The 23,747-nt window shown below is 40.6% G+C and overlaps 1 protein-coding gene across 2 annotated transcripts; it reads left to right on the top strand.

Moving 5' to 3' along the window:
* The first annotated feature begins 1,064 nt into the window (after positions 1 to 1,064).
* Positions 1,065 to 23,020, top strand: LOC113034568 (insulin-degrading enzyme-like). 2 transcript variants are annotated; one of them, XM_026189223.1, is made up of 25 exons: positions 1,065 to 1,271; positions 2,331 to 2,515; positions 4,408 to 4,615; positions 5,731 to 5,900; positions 6,682 to 6,804; positions 7,332 to 7,444; positions 7,553 to 7,715; positions 8,016 to 8,108; positions 8,266 to 8,357; positions 8,585 to 8,665; positions 8,804 to 8,907; positions 9,587 to 9,689; positions 9,786 to 9,908; positions 10,318 to 10,400; positions 11,587 to 11,731; positions 12,460 to 12,570; positions 12,663 to 12,783; positions 13,615 to 13,706; positions 14,318 to 14,429; positions 15,946 to 16,113; positions 16,551 to 16,823; positions 17,571 to 17,632; positions 20,682 to 20,754; positions 20,851 to 20,918; positions 21,587 to 23,020. In XM_026189223.1, the coding sequence occupies exons 1-25, from the start codon at positions 1,234 to 1,236 to the stop codon at positions 21,680 to 21,682; spliced, it is 3,000 nt and encodes a 999-aa protein (XP_026045008.1). In that variant the 5' UTR covers positions 1,065 to 1,233; the 3' UTR covers positions 21,683 to 23,020. The 2 variants fall into 2 exon arrangements, with proteins under 2 accessions (XP_026045008.1, XP_026045009.1); XM_026189224.1 differs by lacking the exon at positions 1,065 to 1,271 and adding an exon at positions 1,420 to 1,540.
* The last annotated feature ends 727 nt before the right edge of the window (positions 23,021 to 23,747 follow it).

Genomic DNA, 23,747 nt, shown 5'->3' with positions numbered 1-23,747 from the left:
TTGATTTATTTATCTGTTTGTGGCTGTGATGAAGTGAACACCGACCAGCTGCAGTGAGGATTTCTGTGATGGATGAGGAGACGGTGTTTGAGGTGTTAGTAACTCTCCATATTATTTGTTTTTGTCTGAAACTTGTCTGCTATCATCAGGTTATGATAATCAAGTTTCTGACTAAGCTCCTTACATGGATTTATATTATTGTCTGTTTATTATTTATTATTGGCTGTTCTTTAGCAGCAGCAGACATTAGAGCATCATCATTTCACACTGACAGTTACACCTGAGTACGGTTAGACTCACACAGTGCAGTATACAGCTAATGAACAAAAGTATGAAGATATAAATGTAGATACACATTTTCAGGATCAAATGTAAAGAGTGTGTCCTGAGGAGATGGAAAACAGCTGCACACAAGTCCAACTAGTTGAACTGTGAATTCAACATCACTACATCTAAAAATAGAAACAGAAAGCAGGCCTGATGCATGAAACTGCTTTGTGCACTGTGAATTCAGTTGCCTTTACTCAACTTAACTTAAGTAGACACTTATGTGACAGCGGTCCAGTAGATGGAGCCCACCATGATCCCTTTATCAATGCTGAAGTTCACGGATTTTACTCAGAAGACGGAGTTGTGTTTTTGTCCATCAGTGAGTCATTCTGCATGGTTTGCTGAGCTACGATTTGGGGGAAAGGATAGCTATTATTATCGCTATTGTGGTATTTCAGGAACTCGTGCACCGGGATTCCTGGACTGCTGTAGTATCTGATGAACTTGGATATGATGTTAGAGGGACCAGCCAGCTGCAAAGCGATTGCGTGATCACAGATAAGAATGATTCCAAAATCCCGGAACATTAAACATAATTATTATTATTATTATTATTATTATTATGTTTAAAAAAACAAAGTAACAGTGCTCATTATGTATTAACCTTAACGGGTTACAGAAAATGGGCCACCTGAGTTCTGTTCTCGGCTATTTGTTTGTGCCTGCTGGTGTGCCTTTCTGTATGTGCACAAGCATGCATATAAACACAAACAAAGTTGTGCGCACATGAGCTCACAATCACTGAAAAGAGAGTGGTTGTTTGTTTGTTTGTTTTCCCGTTATTTTTCCGCAACTTTTCATTTTCACCCATACAAAACGCTGAACTCCTCACCCCGGCAGTGTAATCGATGTCAGATTCACTGACAGTGCGCAATATTATGAACTACTACTCTGTAGGATCTGATGCTTCCCGTCTGTTTCACCTTCAACTATACCAGGATGTAAGTGTCAGAATTTACTGAAGACACATTTACAGAAATGTGACATCCTGCCCTAGTGAGGCGCTCGCTCTTCTGCTATCGATTGCTTGCGTCTGTTAAACGATGACGCTACAGACATTAAGGTTTCGTTTTCTATATGCATAAATCCAAACAGTTCAAAACTGTTTTCATACTGTCTCAGGCTTCAAAGTGTGTATAGGTGTATTTACCAAAAGCGCCAGTCAACAAGAGTCAGCAGGCTACCTCTTCTGTTTTAACCGAACTGTTAGGTAAGCCCTATCAGATAATAATTGTTACTTTTATTTAAAAATAAGCGGGTTGGTTTTTTTTTTTTTTTTTACACCAAACTAATCCTAGCAGCTCGTGCCGTTAGCCAGCTAACCTCGCTAAAGCGATACTGTTAGCCGTGCCTACCTTATGTGGAGGCTAGAAGCTCACATTAACAATTACACTTTTCAACATTGCGAACCTTTCTGAAGCTTTTGTCTTTAATACGATAAAATAAAGTTTCTTTGTTGAATTAATTAATGTCCCCTAGTCAGTTACTGTAGCTAATCGCTGGCAGGTGTGTTGTTTTTCTTGTTCAGCCGGACAGTTGTCTTCATCTTCCTACGGGATTTTTTCCCCTCGTCTTGACTGCCTTTACCTGTTTTTGCTGTTTCAATTACTGTACTTAGATTTTTTTTTAAGTAGCATCTACACCCGGGGAGCCATGATAATATAATAACTGCTTTTTAAATTACTTTGTAGGCTGTATAGAAAGACTGTGCTTCAGTTCACGTTTTATAAAGCACTACAGGTGTTAGACCTTGATCATATTATTGCGGTTAGCTGGACGGCAAAGTAAATAATTTCTATTCAATAAACTGAGAGGCACACGGAAGTCCGCGAGGACTACTACTTGAAAAAATAATAGGAAAGAGTTGGCTGATAATGTGCTTCCACAGTGTAGTATGCCAGCATTTCGAGGCATGTTTAGTACTAAAATCCCCTTTGGCCATTATGTCACGTTAAATCAGAATATAATAAACTCCAAGAGTTGGTTTTCTTTGCTTGCAGGCTGGTGTCATCCTTGTCACTCAGAATGACCGGCCAGGTTGTGAGGAGGGTAGTTAGTGATGTCATTCGCTCACCTGAGGACAAGCGGGAGTACAGGGGCCTGGAGTTTACCAATGGCCTGAAGGCAATGCTCATCAGTGACCCGACCACAGACAAATCTTCAGCTGCTTTGGATGTCCATATAGGTAATTAGGCATTCATTGCTGTTGTCCTGCCAGGTGATCATGACTTCCTTTTTTTATGTTGCTTTCTACACAAAGAACATCTGGAAAACAAATGGAAAAGGAAGAAATTTTCCCCATCATACTCTAACTGTGCTTTGCCGAACAGGATAATTCCATTCATAGAGATGCTCAGTTGCCAAACTTCCTTTAAGCTTTGGATGGGTATTTTTTTTGTATTATCTGGTATTTCTGTTTATAATAGCAAGTATATTATTATATGCTCATACTTAAATCTGCAAACTGCACTTCTCAAACAGTGAGTCCCTACCAGTTTGGAAACCTTATTTCATTACAGTGTGTAAATGTAACATAGTTCAGTTCTAGTTTCAGATACTAGTAAACAGCAGGTACAAACAACACCACATGTAATGCAGTAACTTTAATAATAACAGATGAGGAGCATTATGGAAAAGTTACCAGTGAATACCTGTGGTATTTGCCTAAAGTAAAGAAGGTATAAAAAGCACTGTGGAGCAGATTGAATCAGTCATTGGCTACATTTTAAAACTGCCCTCACACTTTGCTAAAGCAAATAAGAAACACATTTTAAGAAGTTTATAATTGAGGCGACTTTTGTTGTGATTTGGCGCTATATAAATAAAATTGAATTGAATTGAATACATCATCATCTCCTCCATTTCACCAAACCTTCAGCCTCACAGCTCTGCCTCAGTCTGCAGGGCCTCTCCTCAGATCTGAGACTGTCTGAATCACTTGTTCTCCTCCAGTTTTCATTCGTTATTTGCTTGAAATAGGACACTACACTTTTAGTTCAGCCGCTCAGCACAGCCAGAAACCTGTCCAATTCACTCGTCTGGTCTCATAGTCTGCCCCGAGGGCAAAGCTCAACACAGTCAGGCTTTCTTTGGCTTAGCTGGTTTAACTCCAGGTTTAACTTCCCTAAAACTCCAGTTCAAGATAACTGGTTTCTTGACTGATTATCATCTTTCTCTGTTGAGCAGGGCTTTGTGTTTTGTGCTTCAGGTTTTATGACTCTTCTTTTGCACAAAATGATCTGTATGCCTGCAAAAAAGAAATTTGGAACATAACCTGCCACTGACCAGATTATGTTCAGCAGGTTCAGCATAAGTTATTGTGGTGAAAAGAGAGCAAGTTTGGTGAATGCAGAAAACTGCCTGACATAGCTCACTAAGCCATTGATCTCATTTTGCAATAAAACTGTCTGATCATCTCTGATCTGCTGTGGCTCAACATACCATCTCTGAGCCATTCAGCTCTGCAGTACTTATTCTTTTATCAAACCACAGTCTCCTATATATTTATCAGTTGATCACATCTAGCTAGTGCTTGGTCGTGTTATAGCAGTCTTCATATCAAAATGTTTGTAAACAATACATGCTGCGAAGCAACCAGCTATGCTAGAAATGTTTTACATTGATTTCTATGGGATTGAAATGACTCCCTCAGCAGTTCTGTGGTACAAGTCTTGTTTTGTTTATTTTTTTTACTTTTTTTATTCCTTTGCTGCAAAATTCACTGTCTAATGAATAAACCAGATTTAGGAAAATTCATCAATATTAGATGGCGGGATGGGATTAGGGGTCAAAAATAACCTCCTTGGCAGTTCTAGTGTTGCATTAGACAGATACTTTGAGTGCGTGAAGAATGTGAATTCGTGTGAAATAGTTTCTGTGTTTAATTGAAAATGATGAACAGCTTACCAGCGTGCATCTCATTGCTTATAAATCCTCCTGTTCTGGTGCCGTTACAGATCTGTTTTTCTCACCTGGCAAACTTTAAAAGTCACAACTGTTGCATTGAACAAATTTCTCTGATCAAAGAGAAGCAGCACCATTAACTACATTTCTCTGGGAATTTCTCTTAATTTGCAGGTTCTCTGTCTGACCCACCAAACATCTCAGGGCTGGCACACTTTTGTGAACACATGCTGTTCCTGGGAACAGAGAAGTACCCCAAGGAGAACGAGTACAGCCAGTTCCTCAGTGAGCACGCAGGCAGTTCCAATGCCTTCACCAGCAGAGAACATACCAACTATTACTTTGATGTTTCCCATGAGCACTTGAAAGGAGCATTAGATAGGTACTTTGATGTTCATTTGATAGTATTAATTTTGGCAGAAACTTCAAAGTGATAGAGAATGCACTATTAAAAGCTCAGGGTTGTTTGTGTTTAGGTTGCCTTTTCACCCCTTAGCTGTAAAAAGCTGATGGGGTATTATGTTGTTGCAATGCCGGACAGGGGGGTGAGTGCCGTGGACATCTACATTTGTGAATGTGATAACTTGAGAACGAGGCGATGTAGGTGTTTTAAATTGATACTGTAGGTATCAATCTCAGATGAATCTACTAAAAATCTCAGAGTAATTTGAATCTGAGTTACCTCAGCCTCAATGTCAAGGTCAAGTTTTCTAAAAAATCTTGTGAATGCGATAACTCAAGAAGAAAGTCACTTAGGATTTTCAAATTGGTACCATAGCTGCATCTACTAAAAATCTCAGATGAGTTTGAATCTCAGTGACAAAATAATTTTTCTGAAAATCATCTGAATGTGATAACTTGAGAATAAGGCAACACAGGATTTGTAAAGTGATACCACAGGTGTGTCTACTTAAAGGCTGAGGGATAGCACTGATAGTTACCTGTGTTTTTCAAATTATGGGAGGTGTCTAAATATCTAGTTATCAGTATAAAGTATAGCCCTTGGGACTCAAGGTTTGGAAAGGACGTTCTGGTGGTCGGAAATTAACCTACAGTGTAGGCTTACCTAATTAGAAATGAATGATGGTTCTAGCAAGCATCTGTTTCTGTCGCATAGGCTAATTGTTCCCTTCCACCACTGAATCGTGAAGGCCACCTGGGCTTCAGTGGTAGGAAAGAACTGTGAGGAGTGATCTGAATTATTGATGATGATTCCTTTCTGGAAAATGAAAGGATCATATGTGTCGATTAGTTAGCCTTATTCTCTTATCTCTTTTCATAATATCTGTGTGCCTAATTTTTTGTAATCATGGCAGACTGCTTTTTATTTGAATTTCTCCCTCTATGTTTGTAGTGTATAATCTTTATTTAAAATAAACAAGATTATGCATTTTACAATACTGAGCCACCGGCTAGGTCATAACTATTATCACACCCTGTGGTTTTTCTACATGCTGAAATGTACTCCTTGATAACAGCAACTTCTGACCTTTGTAGGTTTGCCCAGTTCTTTCTGTGCCCATTGTTTGACGAGAGCTGCAAGGACCGCGAGGTGAACGCTGTGGACTCTGAGTACGAGAAGAACCTGAAGAATGATACCTGGAGGCTGTTTCAGTTGGAAAAGGCCACTGGCAACCCAAAACACCCTTTCAGTAAATTTGGAACAGGTAGAAACTGCTTAGTGCATCACATTTCAGTTGTTATAGCAGAATATTTTGACTGGAGAGCAAAACCGCCCTGCACAGAATATTTAAGCAAGGATTCCCTTCATAGGGTCGATATGATGTGTTTTAGATTTTGTATTAGACTACTAATCTAGAGCAGAATCCAGTCACATATGTTAATGTTAAGGGGTCAGAGAAATTACTGGAGCAGGCTAATATTTGATTAAATGAGGTTTACATTCATGCAGCCTACTTATTATGAGACAGCTGTTTTAGCCCAGAAAGACTTCTTAATGGCTTTGGTTTTAAAAACATGAACATGCCATTAGTCAAGTTTTTTTGAGAAAAGAGTTTATTCTGTTAAAGTCATCCCAGATTAAAGTGACGTATACTCAGAGCAGCTGTGAGCTCAAAATAGCCACCTGATGGCAGTCTTGAATTATACCGTCTGTATTCCCATTAAGAACAGGAGAGGATCAAACAGACCTGAAAGCAGTGCACTCAGCAGACTAACATAAGCTTCTTCTGACTGCTGCTTTGATGGTGTCTGTGTTAACAAATACAGTGCTACATGTAGACTGTAATCAAGTTTATTTACATACGCTTTAGCTTGTAGTTAATAAGCAATTTTTACTACAACTTTGAAGAATTTAACACAAATATTTGTTTGCTGGCAATTTCATTTAGACTCTTTGAAAAACTATAACAACAGAAAATGATCATTAGTTAACTGTACAATTGGAAAATGTGTGTGCTTAATAAAAGGGATAACTTTTTCTTATAGGTAATAAAATGACACTAGAGACAAGACCATTTAAAGAGGGGATTGATATCCGTCAGGAGCTCCTGAAGTTCCACTCCACGTATTACTCATCCAACCTCATGGGACTGTGTGTGTTAGGAAGAGGTAAGATGTCATTGCTCACATGGGTGATGGTTACACCCAACCTATGCAGCGAGTAACTGGATACTATTAAAGAGGATGTTGTTATGGGTGAGGTCCTGGCTTCTTAATGCCTACCATACTAACCAATGAATTGATAAATGGTAAATGAGTTAAAAATGTTGTTGCCTCCACTCGGTAGAGTAACGGTGATTAGTATTAAAACCTACTAAGAAACGGCGTAATGTAATTTACTGCCAGAAACAACTCTTTTAAAAATTCTTAAAACACTTTAAACGAATAGTAAATATGACTCAAAATTGCTTTTGGACAATATAATAAATAAAAATAATACATTTTAAGTTTTAATTTTATTTTAAATAAGATTTTACAGATTCTTAGTAGCATCACAACATGTTTTATATATTTACTAGCTTGCTTACCAGCCAAGGACCAGGGCACTGTGGGTAATTATGATGAGTGCTGACATCCTTAAAGCTTTTCTTTGAACAGCACATCCTTACTGCTTTTTTTTAACCCTTTGCTGACAGAGTCGTTGGATGAGTTGACGGCCATGGTGGTTAAGTTATTTGGAGAAGTGGAAAACAAGAATGTGCCTATTCCAGAATTCCCTGAACACCCTTTACAAGAAGAACACCTTAAAGTGAGCTGCTTACCTATCACTCCTTTACATTTTTTTGCATTGCAAAATGACTGTCAACGTTTTTTATCATGTTACTGTGGGAATCACACACGCTTCTGTTTATTACAGAAATTCTACAAAGTGGTTCCTGTCAAAGACATTAGGAAACTTTATGTGACTTTCCCCATCCCAGATCTACAGAAGTACTACAAATCGAAGCCAGGACGTTATCTGGGACATCTGATTGGTCATGAAGGACCTGGAAGTTTGTTTTCTGAGCTAAAATCTAAAGGTAGCAGACTGCAAGCTGGTGACAAATATTATAAGGAGAAAGAGATACACATAGTAAAACCATATCCTAAAATATATAATTGACTCAGTGTTGTTTATTGCCTCAGAGGTTACTTAATTATGTGTTTTGCGACCATAAAATGTAACACAACATTACCCAGCAGAGCGGTGTGCCTCTAATTTAGTGATTGGGATAGAAGTTAATTTTCTTTTAGTACAGAAACATTCACAGTAATGGTTTCTGTCATCATAAAAATAAAAGAAACACATTACTAAATTGTAACGGTAATTACTTTCTAAGGCTGGGTGGACACAATCCTTGGAGGACACAAAGAGGGAGCCAGAGGATTCATGTTCTTCAACATCAAGATGGACTTGACTGAGGAGGGCCTCTGTAAGTCATGCATCCCACTACTTTACATGTATTGTATCTAGTTTGTGTGTTTTGCATGTGATTATGATCATTCCTCACTATGCACAAGTAAAAGAAATAAAGCAACAAGAAATACGTGAATATTAAATCTTGGGGCATGATCTGTGTGTCATTGCAGTGAACATTGAGGACATAATCTTCCACATGTTCCAGTACATCCAGAAACTCCGTTCTGAAGGGCCTCAAGAGTGGGTGTTTAACGAGTACAAGGTGATTTATGTTGTCAGTTCAGTAATACTGTTTCTGGAGGGCAGTATAAACTTATTTTCTATTCCTCACTGTAAAAACTAGTTTAAAAAGTCATAAAAATTAGAATAGAATATAGATGGATTATTGATTGAGTTCTATTAAGGGTACATAGTTCAAACTGAATGTAACAATTGTATGTTTTGTTACTTCAGCTGTTATACCATCAACCGTTCTGCCTCTCTCTGCAGGATTTAAAAAAAGTTGCTTTCAGGTTTAAAGACAAGGAGCGCCCTCGTGACTACACTTCCAAAATAGCAGGTTTACTACAGGTAGGTCCAACAGCCAATTTATCAGGTGTCCAGTTGAAACTGAAGATTCGATTTATGGAGGTCTTTAGAAAAATTTCAGAATTGAAGATTTCTGTTTTCAAGCAGTACAGTGCTAACAAGTTTCTTTGGGTGTTGCAGCACTACCCTCTTGAAGAAGTTCTATCAGCAGAGTACTTCTTGGAAGACTTCAAGCCAGATCTAATCGAGATGGTGCTGGATAAGCTGAGACCAGAACACGTCAGGTCAGTGTGACTTGGTGATGTGTAGTCAGGCTCACCTTGCTTTTTCTGTTACCAAGTATGAAGTACCTCTCAGAGGAAGATGTGGGCACATGGTGAGATAAACTTTAAGCTAAACTTTACAGCTGCAGTCCCACTTGGATAACTGGACTGAAATAAAAGTGGGCCTGGTGTAGCTTTAATTCATTTACTGGGTTGCAGCTGCTGTGCCAAGCAAAGTCCAGACTTGTAACCGGTCCATTTCTTAATGTGTATTAAGGAGACGACAGCATGCAGTCATTGGTTGACCCTGACAGTTTGCATGCCAGTCTCTTCCTTTACTGAAGTAGCCATTTAATTCTGGGCTTTTGCCAAAACTGCTTTAAATTAATGAACGAATGCTTCTTTATTTATCCATCTCATTCCAGCTACAAGAGAACTTACAGAGAAACACCATTTCCTTTTACACTGAGTCCTTGAACTTTGTTTAACTAAAACATACTGATGGGATAAATGTTCAAACTTAGGAAAAACCTGCACTCTGACAGCTCCAGCCAAACGATGTGTCAATGGCTGTGCACCACCTGAAACATGATCGAAATGGAAAAGCACTCACATCTTGTGAAGCTAACAGGCACTAAGTAGCACAGAGGGCTTTTTGTATAGATCTATAATGTGACCTGTTGTCTTCTTACTTTTCCAGAGTTATAGTTGTGTCAAAATCATTTGAAGGACAAACAGACATAACAGAAGAGTGGTACGGCACGCAGTACAAACAGGAGGCCATCTCTGAGGAGACCATCAAGGTGAATGATTGTGTCCAGTTTTTCTGCTGTGTAATCAGCGTATAACCACTACATCAGTTATATAAGGCTCTGATTGTTTATCTTTTTCTGTTGTAGAAATGGGCAAATGCAGACCTCAACGGCAAATTCAAATTGCCAATGAAAAATGAGTTCATCCCTACCAACTTCGAGATCTACCCTCTTGAGAAAGACTCTCCGTCAGTTCCCACTTTAATCAAGGCAAGCGTTTTCTCTGCACAGCTCCATCAAAGTGTTGTCACTTTTCATTGTCTGACTGCGTTGGACGGTCCCTGCTTACCTGCTTCTTCTTAAGTCTCTTATGCTTTCATATGGAAATGTGGTATTGTGATTTAGACATCAAGCATTAGTTGTTGTTGTGTCAGGATCAGAGGAACTAAGCAGCTAATAAAAGCTTACATTTCCCATCTCTGTTGGAACAACTGAATAAAAGTTAGTATGGCTTTTGTTGTTTGTTGCTAAGAGACCTATCAAAGTAGCACTGTTAGATTTCTGTGATTAAATGAGCGTCGTCTGCTTGTACAGTTTACCTTCTGCTTGCATTTCAATGCTTTACTTTGTTAAGACTTCCCATGAATATGAAATTAAGTTTGGTTTTCATTTCTTCCAGGACACTGCTATGAGCAAGGTGTGGTTCAAGCAGGATGACAAATTCTTCCTCCCCAAGGCTTGCCTGAACTTTGAGTTCTTCAGGTGAGTAGTAAATATAGAGGATTTGTTCTGCAGCTGGAGTGTGGACACAAATTCTTACCAAGTAAATTGTGACTCTTAAGATTAACTCAATAATAAGAAATCATAAATGTACTGCTGCTACAACAGTGCATAATAAGTTTTAAAGTAATCAGATAACAAAGTGCAAAAATAAATATCGAATTATGCATGAGTGTTATCGGGTTTGTAAGTCAGCAACCCCTGTAGCTGATATGAATCCAATTCAAACCTAAATGGAATAATAACCAGTGCCAGTGCTTGTTACACATGAAGAGATGAAATATGCAAAAAGCCTCTAATAATTGTGCATGTACAGCTGTTCTATTTCCCAGAGAGAGAAGATACTGATAGATAACTTTAGATGTGGAGAAAGGCATAGGAAGTAAAGAAGAAAGCGAGGAAGAAGAGAGATTTTGTTTTGTTTTACAGATGTTTAATCTATACATGAAGTGTTGAAGTTATATTTTTTTCGTATTGTGAAATATGTCGCAAAACATACTGGTTACTGGTTTGATGAAAGTACTCAACAACTAGGTGCAGGCTACACTGGTCAGTTTGCGGTGCTGTGGTGACGATTACAGTAATGCACTGTGTTGGACTGGTCCAGAGTGGCTGTGGTGTTAATAGTGAATGTTAGTTTACATCAGGGGTAGCAGACATCAAAGTAATTCAAGGTGATAATGCTAATTAGACATTTGAAACCTAGTGGTGGGAAATCTGGCATGATTGCTTGTTTGATATCCGCTTATATTTGGTGCAAGCATTTCTTTTCCCCACACTGCCCCACTACAGCCAATTTTAGGGTTACCCCAAGAGCTGAATCCCACTTTAGCCCTTGGCTATACTCATTTATCTGTTTGGTGTAGAGGCAAAGCCCCCCATCTAAAATTTAGGCAACAGCAAATAGAGTTGTACTGTTGTACTTTTGCCACCTCAGAGGATAGGTTGGATTAGCTTAGATCAGCTTTTAGCCATATTTTCCAACATTTTACAGCCAATCCCTGCTGAAATTAGACAGTATTAGTCTATAAGTAATTCCACTGTTACACTCCTGATAGCTACAATTAATTATATGTTCATAAATTGTGAAACATGCTATACAGTAGTTGCAGTTTGCATCAGCTCATGCAGCTTTATTTGTATGCTTTGTGTGGCATTTTCTCTACAGCCCGTTTGCGTACGTGGACCCATTGCATTGTAACATGGCATATTTATACCTGGAGCTCCTCAAGGACTCCCTCAACGAGTATGCATATGCAGCCGAGCTAGCTGGCTTGAACTATGAACTCCAAAATACCGCCTATGGAATGCATGTAAGTATTCATAACCCCTTCCCGTCTCCGACCTCATGCTCTCTTCCCTTTATTATCCTCAGACGGGGCTACAATGGCTCAGGCAGGCCTGGGTTGATGGGCGACTTTAACCTTCCAATCTGACCGCGTCTGTGGCCAGACATTAGCTCCCTTCTCACCTGTGAATTCATGACTGTGGTGTGTCCTTACAGAGGGCTGTATAGCTGTGTGATGGGCTGCAAGTAATTGATCTGAGTCAGCAGTGTTAGTGTGGATGCTGGCCGTTTGTCAAGGTTAACGATGTTTGGAGAGATTACTTTTAACAAGTGTCACTGCAGGGGCTTGGCCACAAGGTGAGGTGAGCTGTGGGATGAAAGTGACAGCGAAGCCCTGGGAGGTTATGCTGAATCCTGAAGGGCCATTAGGTGTGCGTGATGCAGGAAAATTCATTTATGCCCAAGCACGTGCAGTGAACTCAGGCAGAACATTGACATTCTTTTTGTTTTTGAGTCTCTAGAGATTCAGATTATTCTTCACCATGAGGAGTCGGTCTAATCTGGAAAGATTTTCTTCACAATAGTTTGGCCAGCCCACGATTGAATTAAATGGAGAACACATTCATGTATTCATGGTAGCAAATGAATGCAAAACCTTCATAACAACAAATGTTAACTGTTATGCTAATAAGCTTAATGTATCCTTTTGTTTGTGATGATGTGCCGCCTGTCTCCTGTCACTGTGTGCTGCAGCTGTCTGTTAAAGGCTACAGTGACAAACAGCACATCCTGCTGAAGAAGATCATCGAGAAGATGGCCACTTTTGAGATAGACGAGAAGCGCTTTGACATCATCAAGGAAGCTGTAAGTTCAGACTCACTGACTCAGTAATAGTTTAGCTTCCAGTCTCAGTTTTAATGGTGATCTGATTCTGCCTGCCTTCTTTCTTTCTGCAGTACATGAGGTCTTTGAATAACTTCAGAGCTGAGAGGCCTAACTATCATGCTATGTACTACCTCCATCTTCTAATGACCGAGGTTGTTTGGACCAAAGATGAGCTCAGAGAGGCTCTAGATGGTGAGACTCTTAATGTTTCTCTTCTGTCTCAGCAGGAATGCTTACTGGCTGCTTTTTCATCTGTGGACCAAACAGAGTTAATTAAAACACAGAATAAACACATAGCTAAGCTTTACTTCAGGCCAGAGCTGAGGAAATGAAAAGTGAGGCTTGAATTAATTGCATGAGGTTAACATAATAGCTGCAGTGAAAAATGTAAAACTATCACTGAAGTTTTCAGGTTTCTGCACACAGTAGAGGCCTCTCCTCTCACCTTGGGTCTTTTCTTTTCAGTTTTTCTCCTTTAAATGCTGAAGCTGTCCTCTAGCAGTTGCTTCCCTAGCTGCAGTCTTTCCCGTGCACAGTGCCAGTCTGGAGCCTGCAGGGCAGCTTGTTATATTTTTAACCACAGAGCTTACACAGAGTATCCTCAGATTCACACGAGACTCAATTAACCTGCTGGGTCAGGACCTGGAGCTCAGTCACCTGGGCCTCCAATTAGCACAGCTCGTTTTTGTTATCAGTCCCTTTAGCCCGCCGTCCTCCTCTGTCTGGAATCTCTGAGACGCTGCGAGTCTCCTGCTTCCTGCTGTGTTGGTGCTGCTACAGGCAAATAATCAGTGTTTGTGTGCTGATTTAGCCCATCCACCAGTTGCTTAAACTTTTATGCACATGTAACTGAATCTTTAAGTATGATTTTTACCACCATGAAATGTGATGTGCTGATTTCTTAGTGGCAGGAAGACTGTCCAACTGTCACCACACTCAGCAGTCATTCTTTTAATCAGTCTGTTACCAGCTTTGGAAAATTACTCTTTGATTGATTGCTTTTGCCTGTGATCTGTATTGCAGATGTAACTCCCCCACGCCTTAACATCTTCATACCTCAGCTGTTGTCGCGGTTACATATCAAAGTCCTTCTTCATGGCAACATCACCAAGGAGGTTAGTTGGTGTTTGGAGTCACTACTTTATTATTTTACTACCAGTTTAAAGTTAAAAGTTTCCTAAATCTGTGGCGTCTACGTTTGTAATAATGCAGCTTTCCTTTCATGCCTGCTTTAGTGATGTGTAAGAATTTGTCTCTGTGGGACAAACTACACTTTTTATGCCTTCGCAACATTTATTTGGTCCTCTGTTCATATCTCAGAGGATTTTTGTCTCATATAAGATCCTGTGATCCAGTTGCACTTTTTGTTATACAGCTCCAACATTATCATGTAATGACAGTGTCACAGTCTGCTGGAGGGAGAATTAGACTCATAAAATAGACCAATGATCCCTTCGACTAATGATCATCATCGAACTACAGTACTGACTGGTTCGGGGGTGGTCATGGAAAAATCAATGTTATATACATCTGCCATCACTGGAAATTGGTTGTATAAATGGGTCCAGTTTGGACAGAGCCAGTTGGGTTATTCTAAGTAATGTACATAGAAAAATTTTAAATTCTTAGATCTCTACAAAATGTTTTTCTGAGAGTTCAGCTGGTGTTACTCAAGAGTTTGTGGACTGAAATGTTTGAATTTCATTTCCATCTGTCACTCCTCTAGTCTGCTCTTGGCATGATGCAAATGGTGGAGGACACGCTCACTGAGCATGCTCACACAAAGCCTCTCCTCCCGAGCCAGCTGATTCGCTACAGACAGGTGCAGGTTCCAGACGGTAGGTCCTCTCTACTCCTCCAAACCACACACACGAACACAGACACACACACACACACACACACACGCACACACACACAGGTTAAGCTCTCTAAATCTTCATCTGCCAGTCATGACTGTCTCCACGGCGACCGTGCAGATGGGTTTTTGTCCAACGCTCTCGCCCTCGTCATCAGTGGCACCATCATGCGTTTGTTGAGAAAAGACCTGATTGAATTCAGCATCCCACATTTACCTCAAAGGAACATAATGGTCACTGAGTGGAAATGGACGTCATTGGCTACAATACATACACACCTCACTGTCAGCAGCTCAGACAATGAACACACACAGGCAAACCTGCACTGCCTTTCAGATCACATTAGGAAAGCTGAATGATGTGGAGGCGAAAAGCAGAGCTGTGCGAGGCCACCTGGAGAAATCCTGTGTCTCTCTGAGGGACTTTCCAGGCTGGGCTCCAGACTGCCATTAAGACGCAGAGCAAGAGGACATACAGGCTTCAAACAGAAAGTTGTCATAAATGTGGCCAGTCAGACATCCATCACTGGTAGTGGTACTGTGTAATTTAAATGCAGATAAGCAAAGATAGCACATTGTTTAAAATTCAGACAGCTGTCACTTTTACACTGATGGACTAAGACTAGAAAACAGCTAAATATACACATATTCTGTTTGGAGTTTTCACATTCCCTCTGGGGGGCACTCTTAACCTTGCGCATATGGGTTGCCTGCTCAACCCAGTGAGTTACACTAGCGCTGCTGAGTAGAACTTTTGACAGGGAGTGTCAGGTCCAGAGTGCTCAGTCAGCATGTGCATAAAGACACCTGCATTACTCAGCCTGCACTCGTCCTGCATTCAGAGCAGACTTGATCACAGTGGATTTAAACAAACTAGAGTTATTGCTGTTGGCATTCAACGGGCTGTTTCTGTCTTATTGAAGTGTCCCCTGTCCTCTATCTGAACTGTGCTGGTTTTACTGTACAGTACTTATCTATGGCTCAAGCAATGTACTGAAGTTCAGCTGTAAAACTACAATGAAACAGCTCATGTGCTTTTTGTAGGAATTGCTTGTGCAAGTTTCTAATGCAGCACTGAAAGACCTGATTAAGTGTGCAGGGATGGATTGTATTAAGTTGTACAGCACAGCTGGTGAAATTCATTTCTAAGCTTATCAGAGTTCATGAGTCAGTGGATTTTGGGTTAATGAAAAGGATTGTGCTTTAAATGACTTCAGATGGTTTTGCTCACTCACATGCCAAGTTTAGTTCTCAGCGTATCTCAGTGAGGTCCTGTTGAACCTTCACAGACCAAAAAGCAAAGCCAGAAGAATTACAGGTGCTCATATTTTTACATCTAGTCTTTCTCTTTCCTGTTTTTAGTCTTTTTAATATTACATATAACTGCACAAGTACAAAAACAAGGTGAGTACATGGGGTTAAAGGCCACATGAAGCAACCCGGCCCTTTTCTTTCTTCCTCTCTCACTGTGGATGTGCTTCTGTTTTTCATGATTGCAGGTGGCTGGTATGTTTACCAGCAAAAGAACGAGGTGCACAATGATTGTGGCATCGATATCTACTACCAAATAGACATGCAGAGTACACACGACAACATGCTGCTGGAGCTGTTCGCTCAGATCATCTCTGAGCCCTGCTATAGTACACTGAGAACCAAAGAACAGCTGGGTGAGGCTGCAAAACACAGACAATAAGGCAATATTGCCATTATATAACATGGGTACCATTTTCCAGAGATGGAGTGTTTATACAGACAGAAAAAATGTGGCAGCTGTATTAAGTTTGCTAAATTAGATGTTTTATTCCTTTTAATATTTATGCATTTTATTGAGAATTACAGTGCAATGAAACTTGCAAAGTGCTGTCAGCTGTGGGAATGTTTATTAACTTTGAGAATGAATGGGTTGCACCTCTTAACCACATCTTAAGTATCACTGTAATGAGAGTTATAAAAAGCAATAAAAAAGTAGACCTATTGTACTCATCCTTATTCGTGTTTTTGTGTGCATGCGTATTATTATTAATGATAATATAAATGTAGTTTTTCTGCACTGTGACTCCATTTCCTAAGCTCTTACATACTTTTTCTCTTAATCCCCTAAAAGGCTACAGCGTGCATAGTGGGCCACGTCGGGCTAACGGAGTGCAGGGTCTCTACTTCCTCATCCAGTCGGAGAAGGCGCCCCACTACCTGGAGAGCCGAGTGGAAGCCTTCCTGTGTACTATGGAGAAAGCTGTGGAGGAGATGAGCGAGGAAGCCTTCCAGAAACACATCCAAGCCCTGGCCATCCGCCGCCTGGACAAACCGAAGAAGCTGTCTGCTGAGTGTGCTAAATACTGGGGAGAGATCATCTCTCAGCAGTACAATTTTGATAGAGGTGAGGCTTCCCAGCAGTCCTCTTCACCTCCTGAATAACTCTTAATTATGTTTAGTTTGCAGGCCAAATGGGTTTTTCCTGATTGCTTGCCTAAGTGTTTAAGTACAAGTTCTTATATTTCAGTATATTTCAGACACTCCCCGAGGTGAGTGGGATGTTACTTCGACAAGCACAACCTGAGATCGATTAAAGCCTGAAATAATCTGCAGCCACAGCACACCTCTCCCATCCAGCACTCTGCTGAGTGTAATGGATTGTAATGGGCCTGATTCACTAGTAATCTGCCTAAAGCCCCGAGTGACGGCAACACTGTAGTGCTGCCAAGGGAGTGGTGATACTAGCTGTGTTAGAGGAGACGGGGGTGTCGGGAGAACATGCTAACAGGCTTAATACCAAGAGCTCAGAGAAACATGCAACACAATTTATGAATAAGAGCTTACACAAGGTCTGCTTCATGGAAGCGCAGAAGAGTGGCTGTTAGTTTCATGTTTCCAGTGAAATGTAATCATCAAAAGTTGCTCATTTGAGTTTCATTATGTTTGATATCAATATGTTGCACAGGCAAAAGACTGAACTCAATTTTAAACATCCAAGTGCTGTAGTAATAACTGACACAAGTAGCTGACTTTCACCGTGATGGGTCACTCTTGAATTTTTGGTTTGGTGCTGCAGTATTTAGGATGCTGGCTGCACTCTTTAAAAAGTTTCTAAATAATTTACTAAATAATTTTTCCTGCTGTTTTGCAGACAACATTGAAGTGGCGTATCTGAAGACTCTGACAAAAGAAAACATAATGGAGTTTTACAGAGTAAGTAGTACCAGAGGTGGGACCAAGTCATTGTTTTGCAAGTCTCAAGTAAGTCTCAAGTCTTTATCCTCAAGTCTCAAGTCAAGTCTCAAGTAATGTCAGGCAAGTCAGAGTCGAGTCTCAAGTCACTGGTGTAAAAGTCCGAGTCAAGTCACAAGTCTGAAACTTTGAATTTCAAGTCCTTTCGAGTCTTTAAAAAAAAACAAAAACGAAAAAAAGCATGTTGCAGTTATATGCTAAATGTAAATATTAGACCATGTAATTTTAAAATCTGTGTTTTTCTCAACACATGACAAAATAGTGAACTTAGAAAATATACACAAATTGTGAAATTGCACCTCTTTAAAATGCAGCTCAATTAAACCTAGCTCCAAGAATAATTTTCACCGACAGTTCTGAGATAAGCTGCATGTTATTCTTGGATGCGCTTGTAGGACCAGCTTTAAAATCGCATGACAAAAATATCATACACATTAAAAAAAACTGTATCACCAACGTAGCCTGGACAACATTTGCTAGTTAGATGAAGTCAGCTATCTCATCGTAGCATATTTATATGCATATTTATAATCATACGGTTCTTGGAGTGAGTGCACACACTCATGAAGTTTAGTAACTTCAGGTCACTGCAACAAGCCCAGGTACAGTTTACCGACGGATGGGTGCAGGACCTTGAAATGCACCGTGTAGAACGAAAGACCATCGTACGTATCATAAGTTTACCAGTCTCACAAATTGTCTTCATAAATACACATTCGTTAACCGTTTATTAATAGGACCTTTGAGCTCAACGGTAATTAATTAGTAGTGGAAATAATTTCTGGTAGCATCACAGAAATGTAGCAGTGACAATAATACTGTATGCTGTAATCGTACTGGGCAATTAGTGATACAAAAACCCTGTTTTACCCTGTGAATAAAAGTATATGTTTTTGTCAATGTACCATAATAACAGAAGCGAAACGCAATATTGTGTCAGGACAATTCACTATTTATGCACAATAAACAAAGGAGCATAGCGCGACCATTTCTGTTCAGCGCCAGACTTGCTTGTAACCTATATCACCAATTATGTTATGAAAATGACGCATTAACTACAACAGCAGACTGACCTTTGTGTAAATGCTTGGAGCAGACTAACCTGTGAGCTGGAGTGTTCTGGGACGTTATATTTGATCTTTGAATGGCTGCAATCCAGTCGCGTCTTTGTTACTTCGGAAACATGAACAATTTCTCTTCAACGACGTAATCCGATAACAACCGATCTCTTTACCCGTCGGCTTCCCGTGGCTGTCATGCGACCGGCTATTGCAGTTAATGATACAACAGCTTCTTGACATTTTTGTGTTTCTTTTTATCGCTGTATAACTGATTTCAATTGAAAGCCTGCGTGCGCTAGTACCGCTTGCCACGAGTTCCCAGAATCCTTTGCGGTTCTACCCGTGAATGACGTCACATTTTCAATCTCTATATAATATGCATGTTAAATTTTGTATTTGGGGTAAAATATCAAGTCTTTTCAAGTAAACCGGTTCAAGTCCAATTCAAGTCCCAAGTCATTGGTGTAAAAGTCCAAGTCAAGTCACAAGTCTTAGAACATTTTTTCAAGTCAAGTCTAAAGTCATAAAATTAATGACTCGAGTCTGACTCGAGTCCAAGTCATGTGACTCGAGTCCACACCTCTGAGTAGTACAGCTTTATGTCTCATGATGCCTCTTCACTGGAATACGTTTCGTAGACGTTTAACAGCACAAGACAATGGTAACTATGGAAACTCATAATCAAAGACTATATGTAAAAGATAGACTTGAACATTTTGAACTTTAGCAATTTGGCTGCTGACATTTTTTGGGGGGGGGGGGGAGCCATAAGTGACCACTTTCGTAGGAGCCTATGTTATGGCTAATTCTAGCAGGCTTGTTTAGCTGGAAGCATTTGTGCACTGTATGAGTGCATCACGCAGACTTGGATCTCTAAATTGCAACATGCTAATAAAATATTAGACCTCGACTTCTTGGATGGGCCGTACCTCACTGCAGACCAAAAGCTCAAAAGCACAAACACAGATGAGGATCACTTCAGATCAAGGAGCTTCTATCTGCAGTTCCTCGATCAGCATACCTGTCACTCACTGTAAGCCTTGATCAAGAAAGTGTCATGAAAAAATTCACCCTACCCATCCTGTTCTCAACGGGCTTTTTTAACATGGGACTGTATGGGGGATTGAGATGCCTCAAGTGGCAGGAACTTGCAGTGTTTCTAGTAAAACTGGATATACTCGACCCCGCATGTTGCAGCGCTGAAATGATAAATGTCAGACAAATCTGAATTTGTGAGGTTATCTTATCTAACAAGAAAATTATGGTGTAAAATAAGGATAAAAATTGCTCTCAGCACCACCTACTCTGTTTGTGTGTCCACACATACACAGATCCGCTGCATTCATTCTGCCCTCCTAGCTTTCATCTCATCCAGCCTCCTGCTTCTATTCATAGCTGTGGAGGTGACACTGACACAGGACGCTCACAGCATATCAGCGGCAATAATGACAGCCAGCCGGCTTGTTTCGGGGGGATAAAGAGCCCAAGGACACCTGGCCCCAGAAAGAATTGGCATTATCGGAGCCCTGCAGAAACCATTACAGCCCCCATGCAGAATAAACCTAATGCATTTCTAATGTCATATCAGCAGCAATCGCACAAGCTGCGTCTTTTCTTTTTCTTTTTTTATTATTTAATTTCTGGTTGCCACAGTTGACGCCGTCTGACTGCAGATGAGCCAAATGTTCAGTCTAATATAATCCTCCATCCAGAGTCGGAGATGAAGCCCGACTGTGTCGCTAAATCTCCACAGGGCTGTCACAACTGATCACACACTCAGTGGGGAAACACACACAGCCATCCTGTCTGTGCTGGGTTTCTTTTCTGTGGTAGCAAAGCTCTTTCCCAAAAGTGATGAGTCATTCCATTAATGGAGGGAATAGTTTCTGGTGATGATGTTCCCTGACAACCTCCATGTATCATCCTCACCTGTCTGTCTGTCTATCCAGGAGCGACTGACGGTCGAAGCCCCAAAGAGACACAAAGTGTCGGTGCACGTGCTGTCCAGGGAGATGGACACCTGTGAGTATCTGTAGACACAAGATGATAACATGGGCTTCATTTAGACACCCACTGAGGTCGCTCACTGACAGTCTGACCTGTCTGTGTGTACATCAGGTCCAGTAGTGGGAGAGTTCCCCGCTCAGAATGATGTCAACCTGGCTCCTGCTCCTTCCCTGCCACAGGTAAGGATCAAACTTTTATTTTTATTTGTAAACCTGACAGATTCCCCAGCTGCTGATATTCAGTCAGATTTTAACATTACTATAAATGCGCAGCTTAAATGTGAAACGGTGAAGGTGAAAACCCAAAGGACCTGAAACGGTGACAATAACCAGGATATCCCAATACGTCTAACCAATAACTGACTGGAATGGGAGGCCTGTTTCTCATACAAACAAAACAACAAATAATGAACCTGTCACTCAACTCAAAAACCTTAAAAATATGTTTGTGAATCAAACCTTTAAAGTGAGTTTATGTGTAATTTCTTCAGTGTCACACACACCATCCTGCTTTTTTGGCTCATGTGCAGTGTGTGTGTGTTACATTTGACTTTCATAATTCTATGCTCTTATAATTTTCTATGATCTGTTCATGTGACCAAAGTAGGCAGCTCCTAATTGGTTCATTTTGTTTTGAAAACGATGTGTTAAAAGCCCCAGTTATGTGAAGGCATACAGAAGAAGCCTGGGTTAAATAAGAACGTTCAACCCACTCTCAGACGTTCATATCCATTACGCTGTGATAGGTTGAGCCAGCTAACTTATACAAAGTCCAGCTATGTTGAACTTGATTTGTAGAGGGGTCTTTACATTTGTCAGCCTCCCTCTGATCTTTTTCTTCTTTGCAGCCCACAGTGATTCAGGACATGACGGAGTTCAAGAGGAGTCTGCCTCTGTTCCCTCTGGTCAAACCTCACATCAACCTCAGGGCAGCCAAACTGTGAGCGAAGCCGGCAGGTCGACACAGCAGGGAGGCACGGAGGGTGGCTCCTGCCATCAGGAAGACCTGCATGAGTGTGTTTGTTTGCGTGGATGCATGTTGAATGCGGGTGTGTGCACGTGTAGCAGGGAGGAGCCACTCAAAGAGGAAACAAAAGAATCACAAAGTTGTTGACGTAGCTGTGATAATTATAGAGGTAACACCAGAATCACCTCATGTAACGTCTCTAATAGGAGACGTAAGCTCACGCTTCACAGCACTGTGTAGGCTGCTGTAGACGAAAAAGAAGTAAAACGACAAAAAAAAGAAAAAAGCTGAGGGCCAGGACCCTTTAATGAGTTCAAGTGTACTGCAGAAGCTTCACAGTAGGAGGCTTTTTATTTGGATTATTCAGAGACATCCTGCTTTGAGGATGGATTGTGGGTTTATTGTGATGAGCTGTTGAGGTTACAGACAGTAGCTCCATGAAGGTCTTTGCTTTTATTTGTTTGGACTGGTGTGTTTGTAACTCTCTGAGAGGAACCACAGCTCTCCTGGGGGGGAGAAATCCCAGAAGATGCACTCGGGAAAATGAAATCTTTTAAGTCAAATTTCTGAATTTTAACGTGTTTGCCTGTAAACTGCTAAAATATTGGGATCCTATGAGGAGCGGTTTTTAAATTGCTAACCACTAAACCATGCCCGTACATTTCTTCTTTTTTAATGCGTTTCACAGTAGTATGTCACTCAGACATCTCAGGGGTATGTCCATGCTGTTTTGCCTTTTATTATTATTCAATTTTATTAGTAATTAAAATAAAAACATTTAGTCTGTCATCTACATCAGTATGTTATTCAATTTACAGTGTGATCGGTTTCTGAAAACTGAAAAGTAACGGCTGTAGAGACATTTTTGTTTCTCTCCCAAAGCTTTGGGGAGGTCGTCAGGATCCGTTCACTCTGCATGAGAGACTTTCTGCAGCTGCTACCTTCACATTAGTTTGCAACCTGGTCTGATGTGAGGCACAACCCTGGAAGATCCAAAGAACCAGCAGCAGAAGCATGCCTTAGTCTATTACTTACACAGCATGTAGCTCCACAGCGTCTCAGGAGAGCCGGTGATAAAGCAGTTTTCACACAGCGTTCTAGATGAAACCAATGTTACATATCAGGCTTGGGCGGGCCGAGCACTGTTTAACTTCACGTACCTAGTGAGTGGTTTTCATTTAGAAAATCAGATTATTAATTTCTGGATGTATTGAATGACTGTGATTGGCTGGTGGGGGTCATGGGCAGGTGAAGAGTGCTGAGTTTGGTCTTTTTATGTTTCTTGTGTTTCTAATTAATAAACAGCTGAATGGAAGCTCGTCTGTCCCACTTTTCCAGTCTCAACACGTGCACGTCAACATTTGGAAAATACATTTATTTACAGAGCTCATACTGTAGAAGTCTAACGTTAGAAGCATCGTGTGCACAACAGTTCAGCCTCTCGGCAGAGAGGAGATCTGATGGGAAAGGTTTAGTCTGCAGATCTCAGAACACCTGTACAGAAGTTGACATGTGCAGGTTAAATATTCCAGGTGGTTGGTTATACAGTGTGTTAAACAGGCTCTCTCACTCAGATTCTCATCTCAGCAATAACTTGTTAATTCAAAGCCACGTTATTTACACATGAACAAAGGAGTTTGATACATTAGGCTTCACGTCTTATAAACCAAACTGTTTTGGTCGGTTCACTCAAATCAGAGCTCTATATTCATCCGTCCTAATATCTCAACATTTCAATACATTTGCCAGAAATTGTGGATAAACTTGAACATCTCCCTATATTTTTTCCACCGTTTCAAACCAATAAAATCCTACTTGAAGACTAAAAATCAAAGTGTCTGTACACCACTTGGGCAGGACAATACGGCTCGGTATTTGAGTGAACTGACCCTTTAATTTCCATTCAGAAGTGCTGGCTGCTGCAGTGAGTCATCTTTAGTTACCAGTGTCCGAGGTCATTCAGAGAGAAGTACCTGAGTCTGACCTGAGCTGGTCCAAGCTCAGGCAACTGAAGTCCCATCATGGCAGGCCGAGGGGGTGGA

This window comes from Astatotilapia calliptera, chromosome 13, assembly GCF_900246225.1.
Source record: "Astatotilapia calliptera chromosome 13, fAstCal1.2, whole genome shotgun sequence".
NCBI classification, from domain to species: Eukaryota; Metazoa; Chordata; class Actinopteri; order Cichliformes; family Cichlidae; genus Astatotilapia; species Astatotilapia calliptera.
This window is presented reverse-complemented; position numbering and strand designations above follow the sequence as displayed.

What these genes read in the sequence shown, in the direction of transcription:
- LOC113034568 (XM_026189223.1), top strand. Translation starts at nt 1,234, where the DNA reads ATGCTTCCCGTCTGTTTCACCTTCAACTATACCAGGAT. An exon ending in ATACCGCCTATGGAATGCAT is followed by an intron (nt 11,732 to 12,459) that starts GTAAGTATTCAT and finishes TGTGTGCTGCAG; the next exon opens with CTGTCTGTTAAAGGCTACAG. An exon ending in GCAGTACAATTTTGATAGAG is followed by an intron (nt 16,824 to 17,570) that starts GTGAGGCTTCCC and finishes GCTGTTTTGCAG; the next exon opens with ACAACATTGAAGTGGCGTAT.